This window comes from Electrophorus electricus, chromosome 1 (assembly GCF_041902795.1).
Source record: "Electrophorus electricus isolate QZ-2024a chromosome 1, ASM4190279v1, whole genome shotgun sequence".
NCBI lineage: Eukaryota > Metazoa > Chordata > Actinopteri > Gymnotiformes > Gymnotidae > Electrophorus > Electrophorus electricus.
Window position 1 is genome coordinate 34,606,859 of NC_137497.1, and position 23,917 is coordinate 34,630,775.

At 51.6% G+C, this 23,917-nt stretch overlaps 1 protein-coding gene across 4 annotated transcripts in view; it reads left to right on the forward strand.

The window, feature by feature from the left end:
• The window catches only part of pola1 (polymerase (DNA directed), alpha 1), a 39,434-nt gene that overhangs the window by 13,708 nt on the left and 1,809 nt on the right, over positions 1-23,917 (forward strand). For 3 of the 4 annotated variants that reach the window (XM_081716893.1, XM_081716882.1, XM_035526698.2), the window contains exons 29-36: positions 1-139; positions 388-520; positions 751-882; positions 964-1,138; positions 2,135-2,316; positions 4,646-4,777; positions 13,400-13,516; positions 17,615-17,711. The exon at positions 1-139 is cut by the window's left edge and continues 67 nt beyond it. In XM_081716893.1, the coding sequence (XP_081573019.1) occupies positions 1-139; positions 388-520; positions 751-882; positions 964-1,138; positions 2,135-2,316; positions 4,646-4,777; positions 13,400-13,516; positions 17,615-17,711 (1,107 nt within the window). Of the gene's footprint in view, positions 140-387; positions 521-750; positions 883-963; positions 1,139-2,134; positions 2,317-4,645; positions 4,778-13,399; positions 13,517-15,363; positions 17,484-17,614; positions 17,712-23,917 lie in introns of those variants that run through there. The other variant, XM_081716891.1, reaches the window with a different exon arrangement.

Below are 23,917 nucleotides of genomic sequence, written 5' to 3' on the forward strand. Positions count from 1 at the left end.
TGCTGCTGCTGAAGAAGAAGAAGTATGCCGCCCTGGTGGTGGAGCAGCATGCCGACGGCCGCTACACCACCAAACAGGAGCTGAAAGGACTGGACATCGTGCGCAGGGACTGGTGTGACCTCGCCAAGCAGTGCGGCAAGTCAGTGTCTCCGCCTCTCCTGTTCCTGGGTTTGGAGCCACACGCCAGGTCGAGCAGTGGTAGCTCAGTGGTTAAGTTGCTAGACTAGTAATCGGAATGTTGCCGGTACAAGCCCCACCGCTGCCAAGCTGCAGCTGTTGGGCCCCTGAGCAAGACCCTTAATCCTCAATTGCTCAAGATGTACTCGGTCATAATTGTAAGTCACTTCGGGTAAAAGCTTTCGCTCCACCCTGCTCCTTCCCCCTCAGTTACGTCATCGGTCAGATCCTGTCTGACCAGAACCGGGACACCATCCTGGAGAACATCCAGCAGCACCTCGTGGAAGTGGGCGAGAAGGTGGCCAGCGGCGACGTCCCACTCAGTATGTTCGAGATCCACAAGGTGAGGAGCGGCACCTCTCCCCCCCCCCCCCCCCCCCCCCGAATCCATCGATCTATCAGTCTGTCCATCTATCTGTCTGTAATTGCTGGTCATTTAGGTTGGCGACTCAGAACTGTGTAGCGCTTTTTGTACGCAGGCAATTAAAGCATGCTTGTACTGAGCACAAGCATGACGGAGCAGTGCACGTTTGACCTGGTGTGTGTGTGTGTGTGCGCGCGCACCCACATCAGGCCCTGACGAAGGACCCCCAGGACTACCCAGATAAGAAGAGCCTCCCCCACGTGCACGTGGCCCTATGGATCAACTCGCAAGGCGGCAGGAAGGTCAAAGCGGGCGACACCATCTCCTATGTCATCTGTCAGGTGATTTTCAAGGATTCGCGATACCGGAATGTATCTGCCCTCCCTGTGCGTTCGTTAACCCCCTCACCTCTGGCGCTGCAGGACGGGTCGACCCTAGCGGCCAGTCAGAGGGCGTATGCTCCGGAGCAGGTGCAGAAGCAGGCCGGCCTGTGCTTGGACACACACTACTACCTCTCCCAGCAGGTGCACCCCGTGGTGGGCCGCATCTGCGAGCCCATCGAGGGCGTCGACGGCGCGCTCGTCGCCACGTGGCTGGGTGAGCCCTCGTCTCCTGGCTAGTCCGCTCCTCCGCCCCGAGGCGGCTGTCGAAAGCAAAACGGTTGAAATGGAACACGATGGTGTCTTGTGTAGTGATGGGCATGCATGCTGAATCAAGGTGGCGGTATCCTGTCTGTCTGTCTGTGAGAGCACACGCGCGAGCCTGTCTGTCTTTCCGCCCTCCTCTCCTGCTCTTTGATGGGATTTGCCGGCGCCTCTTTGTGCAGTTGCGCATGGCTCCCTGTAGGTGGCAGCAGTCCCTGGGGCCTGTGGGGCCTGGAGCTGTGGGGCCGCCGCTTTATCCCTGCAGCCTTGCAGACGACACTTTTTATTTATTTACTCACTCACTTATTCACTTAGCCAAATTACTCAGGGGGACGTCGCCTGTTTTTCCATGCTCTAATAGTGTTCACTGTCACCTGGGAAGATTAAATGGATATTCAGCTGCCACCTCTTAATGATTTGATGATCTCAGCTGCCAGGCAGTTTTTGTTTTTGTTTTTTTTGTTTTTTTTTTGCATCACTCGTCTTTGTGTTATATTTAAACTTTATTATCGTCTCCCCACCCCCTCTCTCCCAATCCCTCTCCCAGTCATTCTCATGCTCTCACGGTCTCCCAGTCACTCATCCCACTCCCTCCCAGTCCCCCTCACCATTCCCGGTTCTCTGTTTCACCCTTTTACGTTTCTTACCTCTCTCTCTAGATTTGTGTGGGTTTTTAAAAAACTTTATTGTTCACGCTACTTGGATTTGTCTGCTATTGAGCTGCTATAAGAGACTTTAGCGTGTACGCTGCTCGCCTCTCGTCAGCGTTCACGTTCAAAGAAAGACTAAGAGATGGTGCAGGTCTGTGTGCGGAGTGAGTGTAGCCTAGCCGTGTTTCCTCTCAGCGCTCCAAACGCGTTGGTAGGCCGATCTGTGGCTGCGTGCGTGCACACACGCCCCTCCTGGTCAGGGTGGCGCTTACGCTGTGTATCTCTCATGCGTCCTTCAGGGCTGGACCCCAGGCAGTTCCGGGCCCAGCAGAGGCAGGAGCGCGAAGATGAGCCAGACGGGCTTGTGGGTGGCCTGGCCCAGCTCACAGACGAGGAGCGGTACCGCGACTGTGAGAGGTTCTCCTTCTCCTGCCCAGACTGTGGCACTGAAAATATCTACGACAACGTCTTTGAGGGAACGGTGAGTGTACACACACATGTAAACACACGTGTATACGCGCGCACTCACGTTCGTACTGAGCATCTGCTTTATCAGAGACACCCGTCTAGTGGTGCATTGGTCCTTCTTTAGCCTTCAGAACAGCATCGGTCTGTTGTGGCATGGATTCCACTAGGTGCTGAAATTATTCTGCAGGAATCTTGGCCCACGAGGACGGGAGAGCTTCTCACAGTGGCTGCAGATTTGATGGAGGTACTGACAAGCTCTGAACAGCCCATTCTGCCTCATCCCAGAGATGATCTTTAGGATTAAGATTTGGGGACTGTGAAGGACAGGGAAACATGGAAAACTCACCATGTTCCTGGAAACCATCCGTGTCTATAAGACCGTAAACAGTCACCGTGATGGGATGAACTCGGTCGGCCACTCTGCTTTGGTCCAAACGCCCATCCACAGGTATCAGAAGACCCATGCTGCACCGTGCAAACATTCCCCACAGCATTACTCTACCTGAACCAGCAGAACCACCTGACAGGAAGGGCTCATCCAGTCATGTTACTTGTGGCAAATTCTAATCCTCCCATCAGCACGGAGCAACAGAAATCTGGGCTCATCTGACCAGGCGATGTGTTTTACTCTGTTCCCTGATCAGATTTTTGCTCTCTTGCGCACTGCAGTCTTTCCGTCGTCTCCCTTCGAGAGCGGTAGCACGCGACGTAGTCGTCTGCTGTCGTAACCCGTCTGAGATGCACGTTTGGACACATTTGTTGGAGCGCCAGCATGGTATTCGGTTGCAATTTGCTTGACTGTGCACCGCAAAAACTATTGACATCCCCCGACCCCTTTCGCTGACAGCCACATGATCCCCATTCTCTGTGTTTCCTCGAGTTCCAGCAGCCACTCCACACACACACACACACACTTCTTTTTCCCCACATCCACTGTGCAATCTCTCACCATTCATGGTCTTCATGCCTTATGAAGTTCACTATTATGCACTAACAAGTATCAGTAAATTTTTAGAAGCACAGGTGATTATTATCTGTCGATGGCCCGCGGGCAGCCTGTTAATGTACCCTGTGCTCCTTTATTTTTAGCAGTTTGGCACCATGAGATGGGTGGGGGAGGGGGCGGTCTCGTGGTCTTGTCCATCTGTTCATGGGACATCGGTCATGTTCCGTGCTGAGGTTACAGGCTGGAGGTAAAGGAGCAGTGTTGGCCCGTCGGGCGCACGTGCGCGATCCGGCGCGTCGGGGAGGGGAGTAAAGTTTGCAACCAGGCACAAGCAGGCCCGCGCAGCCTTTTCTTGTCTTTCTGGATCTCATTAAAGAAAAGTGACGTGTTCCGCATGTTCCATGTCCTCCTGTTTAGAGTACTCTGACCCAACGCTGTGAGACGCACGCACGCGCGTTGTGTTGCACAGGCTTCACTGATAAGACACTAATAATTAGCAGCGGTGTGTCTTCTGAGCCCTGGCGTGGGGGGATGAAAGAACTGGCAGCCTTGACTCGCCGGGTCTGGCCGGAGCTGAGGAGAGCCCCCTTATCGGAGCCCCGCTGCTCGGGGAGGGGAGGTAGCGGGCAGGAATGCACACGTCCCGCCATCGGTTGCGGAAGACGGAGAGAGCGTCTGCGTAGAAGCCCCGTTCGTCTGCGAGAGCCCCCCGCACGGTCAACGTTGCAAACAGTCCAACGCGTCGCTGCGGCTCCCAAGCCCGCGACCAGACGGCGCGCTCCTGCCCCTCCGACGCCACCCTTTGGCTACGTGTGGGGGCGGGACGAGCAGAGGCGCAATTTATTTATTTATTTATTTCAACCACCCCCCACCCCCCACCCCTTCCGCTGTTTATCGGCCGCCGCTTCCAGCGACCCTCGGCGGGAGCGCCGTGCCTTTTTTGCCCCGAGTGTGGCGGTAAAACCTTCAAACAAGGCGAGCGGCCCGCTGGCCCTTTCATCGCCTGTCACCAGCCCCGGGCTGAAAGGTTAATGGCGCAACACCTTTTTTTTTTTTTTTCCCCTCCACTTCCCTTTTTCAATGCTTTCCATCCTGAATACCGGACGCTTTTGTCAAGAGCGCGACTGTGCCGGACCCATTACCACGCGGGTTTCACTGGGACGTCTGGTGAAAAACGCGTTCGAATGTTATGTGTCCGTCAGCCTGTCTGTCAGGCTATCTAACTGGCTATCTGTCTGCCTAGCCTGCTATCTGGGAGGCCAGTTGTATTGGGCCTTGTTTTTCACTCTGTTGGAAAAGCACACACTCCTTTTAGCGTACCTTCGTCGCGTGGTGAGTGAGGCGATGCCGTGCGCGCGCCCGCGCCGACTGCGCTAACGCCCTCTGTGTGTTCCAGGGGAGCAACGTGGAGCCCAGCATGAAGCACTGCTGCAACGTGTCCTGCACGGGGAGCCCGCTGGCGCATCCAGCCCAGATCAGCAACAAATTGCTCCTGGACGTCCGCCGGCACATCCGCAAGTACTACAGTGTGAGTATGGTCCCGGCACCCTCCAGAGCTCCGACTCCAGAACTATGAGACGCTTGTTTGTTTTTGTTGTTGGTTTTTTCGCATATGTTCCAAGGGTCCTGTTTCTAAAGGGCAGTTTTACAGGTCTGAGATGTGTTTAGTTTTAAGATTTATCTCCATCAGCATGCATCTAATAACCCTGTAACAATAGCCCTAGCGCCACCTCCGCAGCTTGGACCCCACCCAGTGTCTCGTGTCGAACTCCGTCCAGCATCCACCTTCCTACTCCATCAGACCTGACATTTGCTGCATATTCGTCTTGCTTTGAATTTTGCGCCAGTCACATTAGCGTGGACACGCGTGATGTCTTCTGACCACCTGATTATGGCGTGCCAGGACGATTCAACCGTTACTGCCACAAACGGCGGTGCTGAACTGAGCACAACAGTCTTTTTTTTCTTTCTTTTTTTTCTTTTTTTTTTTTTTACATGTAGTCTGCAAGCGCAACCGTAGCGTTTCACCGTTGCGAGACTGAGAGGTTGCACCTAATTTAGGAAAAATCTCTATATTTAAAATCCTGAGGTGGGTAAAACCTGTGTAGCTTCTGATGTCGAGTGAATCATGAGATTAAGGATGAATTTAAACAGTGCCATCACCCGCAAAGTCACACTTCCGCTTTCTAGAAAATATAGCAGGAGGTAAGAACTCTGTTTATTGACATCTAGGCATGTTGGCATACAGGTGTATAAGTATACTGACACGGGTGGATGGAGACATTGGAGATGTTCATTCCCACTGTGTCATGATCAACACTTAGATTTACATAACCGCTGTAAAGCTTATATACTTGGACGCAAGTAGAGGTGGTCAACCTGCACTCATATTGCGCAAAAGCTTATTTTTTGACCCGGAACGCAATTACCAAGCTACAAATATTTTGGCACCCAGGACTTCATCAGCGCTCGTGCATCATGAATGCTGTGGGCAGAAACATTCTTGTGTTGGTTACTGTGTCATAAGCTATTGCATAATATACGAGTGCTGTCCAAACACCTCTGCTGAAGGACTTCTTTCATAAATCCTATACGTCAAAAGTCTTTCTCTAAGGAGCAAGGAGAGTGGCCTGTTTGCTTCATTCTTCTACTAGGCTGAGGTCGATCAACTACAATAAATGTCTGGTTCACCTCTTGATGGGTTTTTTCAGCTCAATGTTGTAATTTAAAAAAAAAAAGGGGGGGGGGGGTGGTGTCGTGATTTTCGAGGTTATATTTTTTAGGCATTGGAAATCCTGCACTTTATCACCTTCCCTTTTGATAACAAAAAGGAGGTATTCATCTTGTCCAGATTTTAAATCGACTCTCCAGCCTAAAGGGTATGAACTCTGAGTTAAGTGTTGTTAAATGGTAATCTTTTATGACCAGGTCCCAGATTTTTTTTTATTATTATTCTAGAACCTTGTCAGTCGGTGCCTGTTGTAGCCAATACAGCTGTTCCACAAAGTCCAACCAATCGGTGTTTCATGACGTATTAGGAGCTTTTCATATACCACGTAACACACGCATGGTTCCCTGAGAGACATTCTGTTATTTCAACCTTGCTGATGAGTCGTCAGCTTCTGGCTGTCGTCCAACTCGCGAATGACAGTTGACTCATTCTAGTGCCTTACTTAACATGGTTCCTTGCTAGCCGCACAGAGAAGTAGATAAGGAAAACCTAAAGGGTGCCAGCTCACCAGCTCATGCCGGTGGCAGTCCATTTGCACATGACTTGGCCAGCTGCCGCTAACGAGCTCTCCGGTCTCAGGCACGCCTGCGGAATCTGGTAGCACAGCCGGATTAGAAAGGATTGCGGCTTTGAAAAGTTCACATGCAGCTGCCGCGATTCTTCTGACAGCTGCAACAATTGCTTAGGAAATGGCCATGGCTGCTTACTCTGGAGTGACCAGGAAGCTTGTGCCGAATAGCAGGCCACTTGGGGACAGTGAACTGGTGAAACTGGGAGACTATGGAGGAGCAATTGGTTGGTGCCGGGATTCTGTCAGCACAGAAGAGCTTTCTTCCCTGACGAACATGACCCGGGTATCAATTCTAAGTGCTGTGGCTAGCCACCGAATCAAACTTTGTCTGCAACTGCAAGACCGCGTCAAGTGCTGGAGATTTGCCTGTAAAGGTGACTGTATTTATGCTTTCCCTAGTCTGCTGTAGAACGTTCATCACTCAACATTCATTCGTCCTTGCGTGGCGTTGGCCTTGTGCTTAGGACAACGGTCCTACTGAAAGGTGAAGTGTCTTTCAAGCTTTAGATTGAATCAGGTTATCCTGCAGTATGTAAAGTGCATCAGTCATCTGCCCTTGAGTTTTGAATACAGTGCCCAATCCTCGCTGAGGAGAAGCATAGCCACCATATGCTGCCATCCCCACTGACACTTTACTGTTGAGATGGGGTTTTAAGGAATGGGCAGTGTTGGGTCTGTGCCAAGCAAAATATCAACAACAACAAAAAAAAAACAAAAAACAACCCTCCACTTTTGTCTTATCTGACTTCAGAACCATGACTCCCATTTTCGTTGGGAGTTGCACTGATTCTTTCAGACTCCAGACGGGCTTTGATGGGCTTTTTTTCTCAGTAATGGCTTCTTTCTGGCCACATGCCGTACCGGTATGCAGAATCCCACCGTTTGCACTGGTGCACCTTCACTCTGGTCTCTAGCTTCTTCAGAGCGGGTGATCTCCGTGGCTTCCCTCACAAGGCCCTTTTGCCTTCTGATGCCGACTTTGGACGGTTGGACTTGTCAGGACGGAGCCTGGAAGGTATTATCCAGCTTCTCATTCTCTCACAATTGACGCAGCTATGATCACTGGGATATCCACACATTTAAAGAGTTTGTAGGCTTTTCCTACGTTGTGCATGTCTCTAACGTGTATAATATCTTTTAAAGTGCTGTTTTGATCTGTTTCACTGTTCTCTTTTGAGGTTCCCAAACTGACCGCTGGTACTTGAGTTAAGGAATCGGGCCTTACTGGCTGTGTTAAACACATCTCTCTCTTTCAGCTGGGCATCTTTTCTACCCACTCTTAGTCCTTAGTCCTGCGTTACAGAGCTGCGCCCGTGTTGCAGTTTATCGTTTAAATGTCTCATTTTTTCACAGTCCCGTGTTGATGCTTTGGCCCCTGGAATGGATATGTTTATTTAAACATATATTTCATGTTTATCTGTGTAATCATAACGTCACGCTAGTTCAGTCAGTATGGATGAAGTGTCCTTGTCGCTTTGGTAAGTGTTGTCAATAAGCTGTTTGGTTTTTGTTGTTTGTTTGTTCGGTTGGTTGGTTTTAATTAGTCCTTATTTTAAAATTTAATTTGACCAATATTATAGATCAGTTTAGCAATAACAGGTGTGATCCAAGCCAGATATGATGCGTTGTGATGTCTAATCTTAATCTGTCGGCTCGTGGCAATACCCAGCCCTATAATATTGTTTATTCTGAGTGTCAGATGGACAGTAACTTCCTTTTTCTTCCCTCCCAAACGTGACAGTCCAGACCTTTCTGCGTAACTTAAGCCGCTTTCCAGCGTCTTGCTGTAGTTCAGCGGCGTGATGGAGGCCGCGATCAGCTGCAGGCTGGACTCTGCGCTGCAGGCTGCCGTAATTCGCTCGCCCGAGGGTATGACGCGTAGACGCCGCTGTGTGGGCCGGCAGGAAGAGCTTTTGTTATCGGGGTTAAGTGTTATAGTTGTGGAAGAGCGGTGCGGCATGGTTGCTTTTAGCTGATCTGCGAGGCCTTAACGGGGGTTAATTTGAGCTCCTCACACACGCTTTTTGTTTATCGTGGCCCCTTTTTATTGAATTTCAGATGCTGCCCTTCTCTCGAGTGTTTTCTCTAGGCGGCTTTTGCACCCCACCCTACCCTACCCGCAGTGCTGCAAATGATTTTTTAATTTAATTTTTTGCTTTCCTTTCTCCAACCTTTGTTAAGGCTGATGCGGTAATATGGGAATAATATGGCTGCGTGGGGAGTGTTTAGATACTGAGCCGACGTAAAGAGCTCCGATGCGATTGTTGGTGATTTCGCCTGGCTGAAGGTTCGAGTGACTGCCAACTCCTGAGTGGCGCACACCAGCTCAGCTCAGGGGCACCACGTTGGGATGGGACACTTTGCAAAGGCTGGATGATGCATGTTATTGGGATTTGAAATTGGGTATCCCTCATTTAGACTATTCCAGCATTAGCCTAACCAGGGTTTCATGTTGATTAGTTTCTTACCCTGTTGTTTCTTGTAAATTTGTACAGAATTTTTGACTAATGTATTTATCACCAGCAAGTGCTTTGAATTTATGAATAATGTGTTTCAAACTCAGGGAAATTTAAATCATAGTATTAGTAATGCTGGGTCCTTGTTGCATCTTGTTAACTTTGGGTGCTGTTTGGCAGGTGAGACTTTTATCATCTTACCATCTCTGCTAATGCTACCCCAGAGGTTCTTGTTTTGACCTGTAGCAGAGCCTTAGGGGTGTGAGGGCTACAATCCGTCCAATTGGCCTCGACAGCAAGTAGTGACATTCAGTTATGGATATTGTGTGGTGTGCTTCTTTAACACTGCTAGCATTCACGTTTACCTCAGTCCTGTGAATGGATAATTAGGTCTTGGCTCTGCTGAGCGTTTAGTTTTTGAATTGCTGCAAAGCAACATAATTATCATAAACGTTGTGCACAGAACAGTTTAAAATAGATGTTTCGAAAATAGTTTGTAAACGCAGAGGAGCTTCTAGGCCATTTTTGCCGCAGCCTGGTTGGGAGCTTCTGGAATGCGTGCTGGGCTGTGGAATGCGTTAACGTTACCGCGGTGCCAGGAGGGCTCCGAACGTTCCATTAGCAACACCACGGCAGGGCCCAGTCTGGGGACAGCAGGTAGAGAGGGGTAGCGAATGACTGTGGGCAAGTTCTGTCGGTCAGGGATGTTGAACCCACCACCAACCAACAACCCCTCACCCCACCCCACCCCCCCACTGCGCTGTGCAGAAATCAATTAGCCGTGTGAATGTAGCTACCTCCCTCAGTGGGCCCTCTGCCTGTGGCCCCCATTGTGAGTAGGTGCAAAGCAGCTGCTGGCTGTGAATGCTAACACCCCCGTGAGCCCGGGGCCAGAGTCCGGACCGACGTGGCACTGCCCCCCCCCCCCCCCCCCCAACACACACACACACACACATTGGGAGCAATGTAGAGGGGTAATATTGTGTAATTAAGGATTCCTTTCAGCTGAGGGGAGAGCTCAAATAGAGATGTTTGTTCGTGGAGATGGAGGAAGAAAGCCTGCCTGTGTAATGAAGTGGGGGGGGGGGGAGCTGCATGGTTACAGATTGGAAGTCGGCGGTGTTTGCGGAGCAGCCGTCGAGTTGTGGTGAAGGCATTAATCACACAGAACCGCTGCCTCGTCCACCTTTAGCCTGCCGCCATTACCAATAAAGCAGCCCTTTGGACACAAAGCGAGTACGTGTTCCTCTCTTCACTCCCGTGACCCCATTCCCCCCCCCCTTTTTTTTTTTTGTTTCCTCTCTTCCTTGTCGTCTGTTCTTTGACTCCTGGTGTCTTGAGCAAAATGAGAGTGCGGCACGGAGCGGCCCCCCCTCTGTTTGCCCCATTCTAATGTGGGTTGCCATGGCGTTTAACAAATTATTGCAATTATGTTCGTCACATGGGTCGTCCTTGGTAACTGGCTGGGGGGAGGGAACAAAATAAATAAATTCAAAAAAACAAAACAAAAAAAAAAGTGGGGGGGGGGGCGATAATCCTGTTTTGAACAAAAGGTCAAATTGCTGAATCGAAAAGGCTTGATTAAGTCGAAGATGTACAAAGTGGACGCATTTCTGCCCATTCAGACTCTCATGTCGTGTCTGGGCTCAGGACTGTGAGTACATCTGTTGATTGCTGAGGTACAAAGCCTGTGCAAAGCTGTTGTCTTGGGGTCTCTAATCGCAGGTGGGTGGGTGTGGGTGCGTCTGCACATGTTTCTTTAGGAAGTATATACTATACCATAATTAAGGACACTGTGCGTCCGTATTACATAACTTTGTTTATTTTTTATTTAGCACATTTGACACAGTTTGAACTCTTATGTGATGTGTAAAATGAACAGTGGATTCCGTTTTCCTTCCAACAGTGACTGGGGCGTGAGAGTAGGGGAGTGGCTGAACTTTCAGGGAGTATCGCATGGAATTCCTTCTCGGAAGTTGCTAAAGCAGTAGGTGACATCACATCCCAGAAACGCTGCCCTTAATTTTTTAGTCTGTGGAGGGGGAGACGGGCCTAAATACCTTATCAGAGGCTTGTAATGGAGAAAGAGGAGAGACCAAGCACCCCCTCCCCCCATTTCCAGTCGCTCCCTCTGATCTATGGCCCACAGGCCTTGTCCAGTGTTTGGTTAAATTATGTGGAGCTCATCTGATGTCTGCTGCAGCAGTGGCTGTATTCACGGTGTCGGGTATCGACTGGTATAATTATGCAATTCTGCGCCTTTATCCTGCCTCTGTGTCTAGAAGCCAGCTCTTGGTGTTTTTCAATTAGTTGGTTGTTTCTTTCACTGCTCCTTGATTTGTGTGTTTTTTTTTTTTTTTTTTTTTGTTGTTGTTGTGGGTTTTTGTTTGTTTTTGTTTTTTTGTTGCAAGGTTATTTTTGAGTGTGTGGTTTTTCCCTCCCCTGCTGTCCTGGTTACACAGGTTTCTTAAGGACTTTGATCTGCATGTGTGTTTGGGTGTGATGTGGTGGTGGTGGTTTTTTGTTTTGTTGGTATATGCTTGCATAGAACTGATGCGAATGTGAGAAGACTTTGGATATAACGGTGGCTGCCGGTGTTGGCGTGTTTAGTGATCTTATCACACATCCGAAGTCCATGCCAGTCGAAGCTATTCTTAACAGTGCTAATTTGAAATGGAGTATTGTGGGTCAGCAAACTAGTGCAACAAGGCATTCTGGGTAATTTCTCCTCTCACTCCCCTCCTGCCCTTGGAAACTCTATCTTCCGGCAGTGTTCGTCCTGTGAGCAGGGGTTTCGGCCCGCCTGCGACGCGTTCCTCACTCGGGCTCCCCCCCTGAGGGGTCTGCTCTGCTCAGACACACCAGCATCGCCGCGAGCGCTCCTTGAGGCGCTCCTCCGCAGCGCTGGCGACGGCGCTTGCGTTTTGCCCGGCTGACGCTTTAGCCAGAACTCCCTCAGCAGGAACGCGGCATGACCCGTCCATCTCGGGCACCCCATGGGAACTGCTCTGTTAGCTTAGTCTTGGTCTTCTGCTGCACAAAAGGCCTTAGGGCAAACAAAGGGTTGATAACACCACTGCTCCTCTCGAAATGAAAACCAAACAGCTCACATATGTCAGGATTCAATTACTCCCCCCCCCCCGGCCTTCAAAGGCCTCCACTAATCATACACACAGCATCAACCCATCTCACAAAACGCTACCCAGATGAGATTAATTGGGGAAATTGAGACGAACTGTTGATTCTGATAATGTCGCGAGGCATGGACAATACCTGCATCGGCTTCGTGTTTGACAGCGGCGGGGAGCGATAAGGCCCGTCCGCGCCTGCCGCCCGGCCTCGACACGCCGCCGATAAGCTCCGAAAGTGACCCTCCGCAGCTAATCAGGCCTCAGGAAATGGGAGCGAATTGGCGGCCGCGGATGGCGCGGAGCGAGAAGTGCTCGGCCTTTTGTCCGCCGCCTTTATCGCGCTCGCTGTCGACGCTGCTTTCTCCCCCGAGCCGACGGTGACGCGGGCAGTGGCGTCATCTTTTGTTTCTTTGCCCCTCTGCCCCTTCCAGTTTGTAATCGCCGACTCGGAAAGGGCAGGGAGGCGGCGGCCCCGAAGAATTGCGTTCGGCGTGGCAGCCGTTCAGTTCGCCAGGGGTTAATATCCGCAGAGCCGGCCACGTTTCTAAGGCGATGGAGCTGGCGCTTGCTACTTGAGGGTAAAGTGGCATCAGAGAGCAAACAGCGTCAGTGGTGTTGCTTTATGGCGAAGAACTTTGCCGCTGCTTAACACCAACTCCGCCAGCCTCTGTGTTTGGTCGTGCCAGCCTACCAGTCCAAAAGTGAGGGGCATGTACTGGAGAATAGCTGTCTGCTCTCTCTGCCCTGAACCGCTCACCTCCCACCCCGTCGTCTCCGTCGTCTGGCAGAGCAGCGCCATGGAGCTCTGCAGCCCACTCGTCCCTCTTCTCTCTCCTCCGCAGCTGTGCCGCCCAGGCACCGGCCTCCCTCCGGCTCGGCAGCCGCGAGGGGCGACTCGGCAACTCGGAGGGCATGCTGGTTAGGCTCCCGGGGGACAGGTGCTTTGGCCAGGGGAGGGGCGGCGGGGCTCCGTCATTAGCGGGGTATTACCCGCATTAGCGCCAGCCCCGGTGCTAATGACAGGGGTGAGGGCGGTGGTGTTGGCGGGGGGGCAGCTGCACCTGTCCCAGGCCAGTGGGCCCCATATTACCCCTGTGTGAGGGGTACAGGAGCCACCGCGGAGAAGCGACAGAGCAGCACGCTGCTAGTGGTCAAGGTGGGGGGGGGGATTTACCAGAATTATTCCATGCTTCAAACCATGCACTCATTTTCTTTCTTTCCGTCTCTGTCTGTCTGTCTCTCCCTCTCTCCCCTCTTCCAGGGCTGGCTGCTGTGCGAGGACCAGGCGTGTCGGAACCGGACTCGTCGGCTGCCCATAGCCTTCTCCCGATCCGGCCCCATCTGTCCCCTGTGCTGCAAGTCCAGTCTCCGGCCTGAGGTGCGTATGCCTCTCTCAGTCTGGCACCAGCACAGGTTTGGCCAGCTGATGGCGCTGTCGAGCCAGTCTTGCACGCTGCCTTGGTGAGGACCGTTCCTCTCCTCTGATCTCTGAGCACTTGCTCTCTCGCTCTCGCTCTCACTCTCGCGCTCGCGCTCTCTCTCCCCCTCCATCTCTTTATCTTCTTTCCATCCCCTGACTGTTATGCTCTCTCTCTCCTTCTGCTAACTAGTCCCACTGCATTCCGGCCCCCAGGCCTAGCTACCAGCATGGGGCTCGAGTTCCAGCTTTCCCCGGGGTGGATGAGCTCAGCCCAGGCGGGAACCGCAGGGTGGGATGGGGTGGGCTGTGGTCAATTGAATCTCTAATTTCAAACTCACTTAATCTTGGGGTCACTTGTAGAGGGTGTCATGTCCCCTCACCCCTCAAAAACTTTGACCACAACAGACTTTTGTTTCCATCTCTCTCTCTCTCTCTCTCTCTCTCTCTCTCTCCCTCCCCCCCACATCCGTCTTTCCCTCCCTCCCCTTTAGCTGCAGATTTCTGTGCCTGGTTCTGTGGCGACAGGCTGAAACCCGAAAGGACAATTTCTCTTGTCACCATAGCCACTTAGGCGTCCCCTTCTCTGCCTGGTGAGATGGCAGTTTAAACTGCTGGCTGAATAAAACATTAACTTCCTCACCCCTTTTCCCCGTCCCTCCGCTGCTCGGAGCTCCGCCGCCCGACTGACAGCGATGCGCCTCGTCTCGCATCTCCGCGGACACAGAGACATCGACCACCATTGTATCCAGATTAAATGGAAGAGTAATGGGCACCCTAGACTGATTGGCCGGTAATTTGGAGGAGTTATATACAGGTGCAATTTGTAATATTTTCAGTAAATTAAATTTTTTTTTTCCCCCCACTGCTTCTCTCCCTCGCTTTCTTCCTCTAATGCTGCCTCGACCCCTCCCTTGCTTTCTTTCTCAATCACAATGAGTAGCTCGCTCTTTTCTCCCTCTTCTCTCGCTCTTTTCTCTCTCTTCTCTCGTTGCTCTCTCCTCCTTTCTCTTTTCTCTTGTTTCTGTCTCTCTTCTCCCTCTCTCTCTCTCTCTCTCTCTCTCTCTCTCTCTCTCTCTCTCTCTCTCTCTCTCTCTCTCTCTCTCTCTCTCTCTGTGTTCTCTCCTCCCCCCCACCCCCACCCCCTCGGTCTCCGTTTTATTGATGTACGTTCAGGCACCCATTAGGGCTTCCTTTTTTCCCTCTAGTGGAAATTGCAGCATGTTAATTTTCACACAAATTACAGCAATAGCAGGTATCTCTATTTGATACATTATAACGGGAGCAATCAGGGATAATTGAGTGCCTTTCAGATGGAGACCGGCGCATTCACTTCAATTCAAAGCCAGTCCATTTATCGCCTAATCGCTCTTTAAACACTGAATTTCTGGGAACAAAAATTCTTGTCATAATTTTGCTTAAGTGTATTTGGAAATCACAGTCCTTTGAGCAAGGATAATTGAAATCAAATCCCTTTCAAGGGAGCTGACATTTCTACATTTCCCCCCAATTGAAATTAATTTCAAAAATTGAGCATGAATATCTTCAAATAGCAGGCAATTATACCTTTCAATGGGGAGAAATTATGCGCACAAAAAAGTGGAGACATCAACTGGCGCTTCAGTTAAATGTCTTTGTTTCCCACTGTGTTTGCCTTGTAAAGATTTACATATATTGACTCATTATGAAACCTTGTGATGCCGATCGCCTTCCTTTTTCAGCTCGGCCCATTAAAATTAACTCAGATTGGAGCGGTTTGTGTTAAGCCTCATCAAAACTGTTTGGATTTTTTTCTTTCCCCGCTGCAGCTGCAGAGATCTGCATGAATAGGGAGAGAACGCTGTTTTTCCACGGTGTCGGCGAGTCCTGGCGGAGCGCGGCTCCATGCGTTCCACGCGCCCGGCCGCCGCTGCCGCACGCTCTACTACCCCCCCCCCTCCCCCCCACACCCCCGTCGGCCGCCGCTCCCGGCCCCCGTTTCCTCGACCCTTTGTCTTGAAGCCTCTTCAGGACCGTGGTGCAGGGATGTGAAGCAGCGCACGGTTCCCCTGGGAGCCTGGATGGGGAGAGTTTGGATGGTCCTTGTGGAGGGTCCGTCGTGGAGCGGGGCAGGCGGGTGGAGGAGGGTGGGGGAGTCTTCCTCTGGGGTTCGGTGCCTGGTGCCACGCGTTTTTGGTCCCCCCCAGCTCGTTCCACTACGGGGCGGCGGCGGGTTCCGGGTGGGACGTGTGGTGGGTATGGTTATGGTAAGTGCTTAGGATCTGGTGGAGGTTGCGAGGTGGGCGGGGGAGGAGTGGGGGCTGTCTCGGGGGAGAGGCAATTTCACAGCTGGTTTGCTCCTTAGTCACTCGGGCCGAAAAACGCTGCAGATTTGTGGTGAAAATTGAAATGGTGTCAGTACAGGAACAAAGCATTGAGCCGAGCGGCGCAGAGCTGTTGGCTGGGGGGGGGGGGTAATGGGGACTGCCAGAGAAGGTGGGGGATGGGGGGGGGGGTTGAGGCTGGGGGGGGAGTCTAAATTGAATAACGCCTGACGACATGTTCACCACGCCTCGTTGACACCTGTCAGTGGTGCTGTAAAGTTGCGTGGCACCCCCAGCCCGCACGGGGTGGTCCTGTTGTGTGTTCCAGCCGCACCGCGTTGCTGCCGTGCGAAATCTTAGACCGTCCCCCCGCCCCCGCCGTTCATTGGCAGGACAGAAGCGTCCGCGGGCCGGCGCGCGCCTGTTTGTTCAACGGGAAAGGGCGGGCCTGCGTGCGTGCGGCGGCTGGCGCTGGCCACGGCTGCTCCATTATGTCCACATAGTTGAATCGACAGGCAGGCTTGTTGACCAGCCGCTACATTACGGGTCAACAGCTGCCAGGCTCATCGGAAGCTGTGCAGGGCAATTAAAAGCTTGTCGGCTGAGGAGAGGCCCGCGCTCCAGCCTGCGCCGCTCCGACGTGTGGCTGCTCTCCCAGTGCCCGCGTTGCCTGGCTTCTGTGGTGACTCAGGGAGATGGAGACCCAATAATGGCAATTAACATAAAAGTATAATGGCTAATCAAATTGACAGCCGCTGTTGTTCATCAGCTCCACACACAATGCCTTATCAAAACAAACTATTATGAAGTAGGTAATTTTGAGGTAATTTCTGAGTTGATCCCCTCTCTCTCTCCCTCTCTCTCTCTCTCTCTCTCTTCCCCCCTCTCACACATTCCCCCCCCCCCCCCCCCAGACCTGAGCACTTCTGGCAGGCAGACATGTGGCCAACGGTAATTACAGCAGCATTTACAAAACCAAACAGATTGTTTCCTGCTTTTGTGGCGCCTGAGAAGGGGGGAGGGGCGGGGTGTTTGCCGCGCCTGGTTTTGGCCAATCAGGCAGATTTTGCAGGTTCTATGACTCTAAACTTGGGGCTTGTCTAAGCGACTGTGTTTGCCTCTGTCTGTGACAGAGGAGAATATATGACAAACACTACCTGTCTCACCAGCTGTAATTAACGCAGGTGATTCTCCAGCTTTCTCTGATTGAATTGCACCAATCTCATTACACTCCAGCCTGCCATTTTTTTTCCCCCCAGAGAGACGGGGAGGAAAAAAAGGCACAGTACTAACCAATGTGAGGTAAACATCGACGTGATTATGGCTAATTGGTTTTTGTGTACGCGTGTGGGTTTTTTTTGTCCCCCCCCCCCCCAATGTTGAATTAGCGATTGAATAATCGACCACCACAGCATCACTAAACAGTTTGTAGAGCTTCGCGAGATGGGATTTGAGTTGGTATCGACTGCACAACATTTATCGCATGGTGTGACTGTCGGCGCACTTAAACACGCGGTTAACAGGCGGCCGGGTGACCGGGGCTTCCTCCCACGAGCCTCCAGCTGCTGTCAGTAGACTTCTGACACTTTATTCGAGCGTGTGGAAAGTGGCGGCACGGCGGCTCCTTCCCCGCTGCACGGGTTGGGCCGCGGCCCTTTCTCGTGCGGAGTTTCGCCTGCTCGCCTGCTGCTGTTCCGTGCCCCATTTTCTGACTGGCGCGCCTGGGCTTTGTCTGTCTGTGCTCTTCTCTTCGCAGTACTCAGAGAAGGCACTCTACAACCAGCTGAGCTTCTACCGGTTCATCTTCGACTGGGAGTATGCCGCCGCCAAGGTCCTGCAAGCAGAGGAGAAACGTAAGAGATGACGCGCGCGCGCACGCACGCACGCACGCACACACACACACAGACCCATTTTTAACCCGGACTACGGGCGCATCGCACAGGTGCATCCAGCCACGCGCGCACTCGCGTGTCTCGGCTCCCGCGGGATGGTAATGGTCAAGGGGTTGGATGGGGGGGTGGGGGTGGGGGGTTAAGGACGTGCGGGTCCTCGAGTCGACAGCCCTAATTCAGGCGACGGATTCAATCACGGCGCGGCGCGGAATGCAAAGCGGCGGCCCAATCAGCCGGAGGGAGAGGGGGAACAGCCTCTTCTCTGGGCCGGCGGACACTCGGTAATGGCGCTGGCTGTGTTGATTGAAAACAGTTTTTAGATTTTGGAAAATGATAGGGGGAGTAATTGGCGAGAAGGCAAAAGGATAGGCCTTCATAAATAATGGGACATTGAGCATATATTTCCCACAGCCCAGTGGAGGATCCGGGCCCGGGCTCCAACCGGAGGTAGAGTCACTGCGGGCTACTTTAGGCGCCGGCCATTGTGATTGATGTCACTTGATTAAAAAGGACCTCTTTGCTTGCTTGCTTGCTTGCTTGCTTATTTATTTATTTATTTATTTCCCCCGCGTGCCAATGAGGTCCGGAGCGAGAAAGAGAGGCGTAGATAAATATAATGTGTAATCAATAGATGACCACTCAGAACACGAAGCTGGCCGAGTGGGTCTGGAGGGGGAAGTGGGGGACTAACATGATTATAGACTTGGCTTCTCTCTGGAATTTTGATTTCTCTACTTTTGTTTCGTTGGGGTAATCGTGGCCAAGCCGACAACTGCCCTACCCGTCTCGGCAACCTGTACTCCAATTCCTTGGTGGAGTGATTTTTGTGTGTTTGTTTATTTATTCACACCTCCCACCTTGATTTTCGTCAGGTGAGAGTAGATGTAAACCTTCACAAAGGGCCGGTGGTTCCAGGCTCGTGTCTGGACATTTTCTTGCGGCCTGCTCCTGTCCTCCCACTGGAATGTTGCACAACAGCGCCGTGGCTCCTCCGACCCAGGTCCCGAAAAACAACGAGCCCAGTCGACTCGGCTCTGGTGGGGATTAGCATGCTGCACCTGGGTGCACCTCTCCCACGCAGCTCTAAAATATAGCCTTGAGGTTATCACCCAACAGCCCCCAGGTCCATCACTATAATATTGCACATTAGTGTATTACAGACCGCAAGGCCTAGTGGGGTCCAGGAGGGAAATTGCAGGGCTGGATAACTCGGACTGTCTTTACCTGGTCCAGGTCCTGCTTTTAAACCTCCTAGTGGGCCTCTGCCTCAATGGGGGCCTTGAAGCTCGGCATTTAATCTCGATCTATTCTGTTGTGCTACACTGTCCTTGCATGGCACGTGTGCGTGAGCGCGTGTGTCTGTGTAATATAATTGTGTGATGTGATTATAACTGCTTTCACCCTGTTTGGGGTTATTATGTTCAGTTTTGTGTAGGATCATGGTGGAGCACCAAGTCTACAGTGGGTTTAGTATGAGGCAGTTGTGGAGTTTAGAATGGATTTAGTCTGGGGTAGTCATGGAAGACCCATTCTGTAGTGGGTTTAGTATGGGTGGGTTTAGTATGAAGTAGTGATGGAAGACCCACTCTACAGTGGGTTTAGTATGGGGTAGTGATGGAAGACCCACTCTACAGTAGATCAGTGTGTTTTAGTATAGGGTAATGGTGAAGGACCCAGGCTATATTTCCTTTAGTGTAGGGTAGGTGGGTGAAGAACTAGGCAGTTCATTGGGCATTTGGTGGAGGACTGTTGATGCAGATGCACGCTGCAAGGTTCTTGCTGTTGAGATGACACCATTCTAGTTCTTGTAATCCATAAAGTAAATGAAATTGTCCAAAGTTTCTCGCTATTTCAGCCAGAGTTGGTGTATTAGTGTATTATTTGATGTCTCGAGCGGTCTGTGGTCTCTGAAGCCCCACCTTCAAGCCTCTGCTACTGAAACGTCTCTGTTTGTACCTGCGCTGATCCAGCATGCTGATGTGGCCTTACTGAGCCTCATGTGTTTGATGGTGCCTTTGTTGGGTAGAGGTGGGTTCAAAATGCACGTCGATCAAAGCTCATGCAGTCAGCGAGGTGGTTTTAAATCTTGCACAAATTTTCACTCATTCTGTTTAAGTGAGATTGTAGCGGGTGTTTATCGTTTCCCGCATGTTCGACTAGAAGACCAACACAACTTTATAGATCCATGACAAGGAGTGGCAGCTCTGATGTGATTGGTTTTCCATTCCTTTTTCCACCTATTCTTTCCCTTTTCCTTCTGGACAGTGCTAAGGTGTGCAGACACTTTTTGATTGAGTCCTTTGCTCCAGTCCATAGACTTTGTGCCCCAGTGCACCATGGGAGGAAACGAGGAGTCACACTCTGGGCCGGCTGAAAGACACTGGTAAAGAAAGGTGCAACAGATTATCGGTGCGGTTTGAGAAACTTTTGGCTGCCCCCGTTACAGAGCGCACACAAACACACGTGTAATTTTACCGAATTCGCATGAACCGCCTAGCCCCCACCACAGCGCTGTTTAGCGTAGTATCTGGGCGACTTTCTGTGTGTGTCTGATGAGCGAGGAATTGCTTTTAAAGTGGGCATTATGCCCCCTCACTAGCACAATAGAAAAACCAGCTCCCCCCCCCTTCTGTCAGCTGTGCCGTTATTGTTGCGCTTTGGATAACCGCCATCGTATACCACCAGGAGGTGGTGCGACAGGGAGACGTGGACCGCCAGGAGAACGGGGCGGGGAGGAGGATGAGGGCGAGGCGTTCCCACCCCCCGGACTCACTGGGAGTTGTGTAAATGGGCCCCACCGGTCAGCCCCGGGGAGTTAAAGTCTGCCGAGACGTTAAACTTGCTGAGATGGAGCCTGCGCCCCTTCCTGACCGCGCTGCGCCTCTCTGGCCGAGAGGGGGCGCTGTGGCCAAACGGCAGAGCAGTTCCAGCTGTTGCTTGATGATGAAATTGCGAGCCAACGCTCCAGTCATTTGCTGTATTTTCCTATAGATTATGCGATTCCTCCTGTGAGGGGAAAAAACGATGGAAATTGCCTCTTTATTCTCAGATAAGGTTTTATAGAAAGGGAGAGAAATAAAAAGGGGGCCAAAGAAACCTTCACCAGCAGTGTGTGCCTCAAGCTGTACCAGAGCCAAGTCAGGTTGTTCCTTTCTCCTCCCCACCCTCCATTTTTCTCAAAGCCTCTTTCCTCTTTGTGGTTCGTTACAAATGGCTGAAGCCGTTTGTCTCTTGCTGTCGAGCCCCGCACGGCAGAATCTGGGCAAATCGCACCGCTCGTCACGTTAGCGGCTCCCGAGCGTTAGCAGCCTGCGCTCATCGCAGAGTAGGCTCCAGGGAGATTGGTCACCGCACCTGCACAGACCTCTGGTGGCCCAGGACGGATCACGCACGCCCATCTGGATGACGGTGCTGATGTCGCCGGATCCATCAAACTTCTCAGCTGGATTTTTTTTTTGTGGGTGGGGGGGTGTACAGTGTAAGTGCTTTTCTTTTTTTGACCACGTGTGCAAGTGTGTGTGCACTTGCTTGCGTCTGGAACGAGACACGTTTTAGATGCAGACTCTGAATCTGATCTACATGTAGACCACAGTCCTCCGCCTGATTGCAGCAACTGAGGTAAATATGGAGGCAATTTCACACACTGCAGGAGTCCTTCCATAATAAAACATTCTCTCTCTCCTTTTTCGAAATATTAGATATCCCATATCAATGACTTCCAAATCATGTTGAACTGATTTTTATTCCCTTCATGAAGAGCAATTTATTTGCCTCTTTTAGACATCCCTTTACTTCTCTCTCTCTCTCTCTCTCTCTCTCTCTCTCTCTCTCTCTCTCTCTCTCCCTCTCTCCCTCTCCCTCATCTCTCCTTAAGTGTGGGCAGTGTGATTATGCTCGCTTCGTAATGTAATTTTGTCGCATTGATAAAATAAAAATTGTCCTTTATCAGTGAGCAGCTAATGCTCAATTTGCAGGCTGTCTCCTCTGCAAGCCCTTCAGGGCGCACGCCGCGCGCCCTGCCGCCCCTCCTCCCCCGCGCTCTGCCAGCCTCGAGCTGCTGGAAATCTGCGGGTGCGATTGTCAAATCAATTATTCATTCTGTGCAATTACACTCGCACAAAGAACTTTTCCCTGCTCGCGGTGATGATTAAATTAACAGCTATTCCAGCTGCCTGATAACATCTAATAGAATATTCATAAGCAGCCCAAATGGAATGTATGATCTCCATTAACTTCATCATGCTCACTTAATTACATGCTTGTTATTGTATTTACACCTAGTTAGAGCGCATGGAAGCTGATCCACTCTGCCTGGACTAGCTTGCCCTTCCTCTGTCACGAAGCAGCCACACCATACTGCTTCCCCCTCTCTCTCTCTCTCTCTCTCTCTCTCTCTCTCTCTCTCTCTCTCTCTCTCTCTCTCCCCTGTTTTTCCTCTCTTTCTCTGTCTCGTCCCTCTCTTTTTCTTTCTCTCCCACCCCCCTTCTGCCTTTCTCAGTTTCTCTTTCTCTCTCCTTCTCTTGCTCTTCCTCTCTCTTGCACATCTTCTGTCGTTTCTCCTCACGGTCTCATCGGCTCTCCTCATCTCCGCTCCCTTTTCGAAATGCTATTTATTTTAAATACGACCCCTGCCGGGCCGAGAGGGAAAGCGAGGTCTCTGACAACCTCCGTGGCTTTTAAGTTGCTCTTTTATCCGTTCCCCACACAATGATTGAGGGGGGGGGGGGGGAGGAGGAGAAGGAGAAGAAGAAGAAGAAGAAGAAGAAGGAAGAAGAGGAGGAGACGAAGGGTGGGGGGGGGGAGAATTATTTTCTCTCGCACCTTTCAAAAATGATGACATGATTGCTTTCGCTTGATCATGCATCATCTTCTTTCTTCTCCCACCTCCCTTTCTTTTCTCAGGTAAATAGTATTCTCCCCCTCGCACTGGTTCATGTGCCTGCCTTCTCTTTCTCTGGCTCTCTCTTGTTCTCTCTCTGGAGGTAAAATGTATGTATGATAATGGTGCAGCTGAGGTGGGGGGGGAGTTGTTGCGTGCGCCCGCGTGTGCGCCATCCCAGTTTGTCTGTCTGAAAGGGTGGACACGGCCACTCTCCTGTGTGTGTTTAACCTTTGTTCCACACCGAGAGTTTGGTCCTGTGTTTGTGCTCCACCTGCTAATGGAGGCAGACTGCGATTGAAATCTGGACCCCAGAGAGAGAGACAGACGCCGGGGCAGGAGTGGGGATTACATCAGCGTTCACGTCTAAATGTCCCCCTCAAGGGGCTCGTCGCCGTGAGCCCGAGGAGCCGAACTAGGGTGGTAATGAGAGAGCAAACCTTTTTAAATGGGTAAACGACGCGCATGCGGCCACCTGGGCAGCGCTGCGGGAACGGCGCTTTTGTCACACCGCCCCTTTTTGGGCTGGAGGACTAATTGCGGCCGCGTGCACCCACGCGGCGTCCTTTCACTGATGCACTTTTTTTGTTGTTGTTTTACAACTCGACGTTTCTCCTCACTGGGAAACGGAGCAGCCTCCCTCTCGCTCCACTCCCGGGAGCGCACCTTGGCAAAGACTTGCCTTTACAAAAGACTTTGGTTAAAGGCTTTGACTTGGCCTGCAATTCCGGTTCAGTCCTGCCAGCCTGCCAATGGCTCCTCCATCATAATCTCTCCGTTATTGAAGGCCCTCCTGTGGGGATAAATGACCTAGGATATCGACCCGATTGCCTGACCTCGCCGCTCCCCGGCCGCGCAGTCTATTTAGCCTCTGGGCTTCAGCAGACACCTCGCCCCTCGAAAGCGCCACGCCGCCTGCGCCGGCAGCGGATTACTGCAGCCTCATCGATTCTTTGAGGTTTTCGTTCGAAATGATACTTGATAAACCTCTCCAAGCCTCTGTCCAAGAGCCGAGCTCGATATTATAACCCACGATTTTTCACCCCTGCTTCGACTCCACAGGGGTTACTCCCCCGAGCCTTGCCCATCGTTGGGCCAGCTTGCTCTCCTTCAGGTTTTCCTCGCTCTGCTTGTTCGTGCGGCAACATATTGAATCTGTTATGTCGGTATATTACCATAGCTGGGTTTTCTCAGTTAATGTAAGAAAAGGGCCCATTTTCTGAAGACCTTTTTTGGGGTCGAGGGGGCGGGGATTGAGACTCCAGCAGCAGTCCGAGCTCTCGATAAG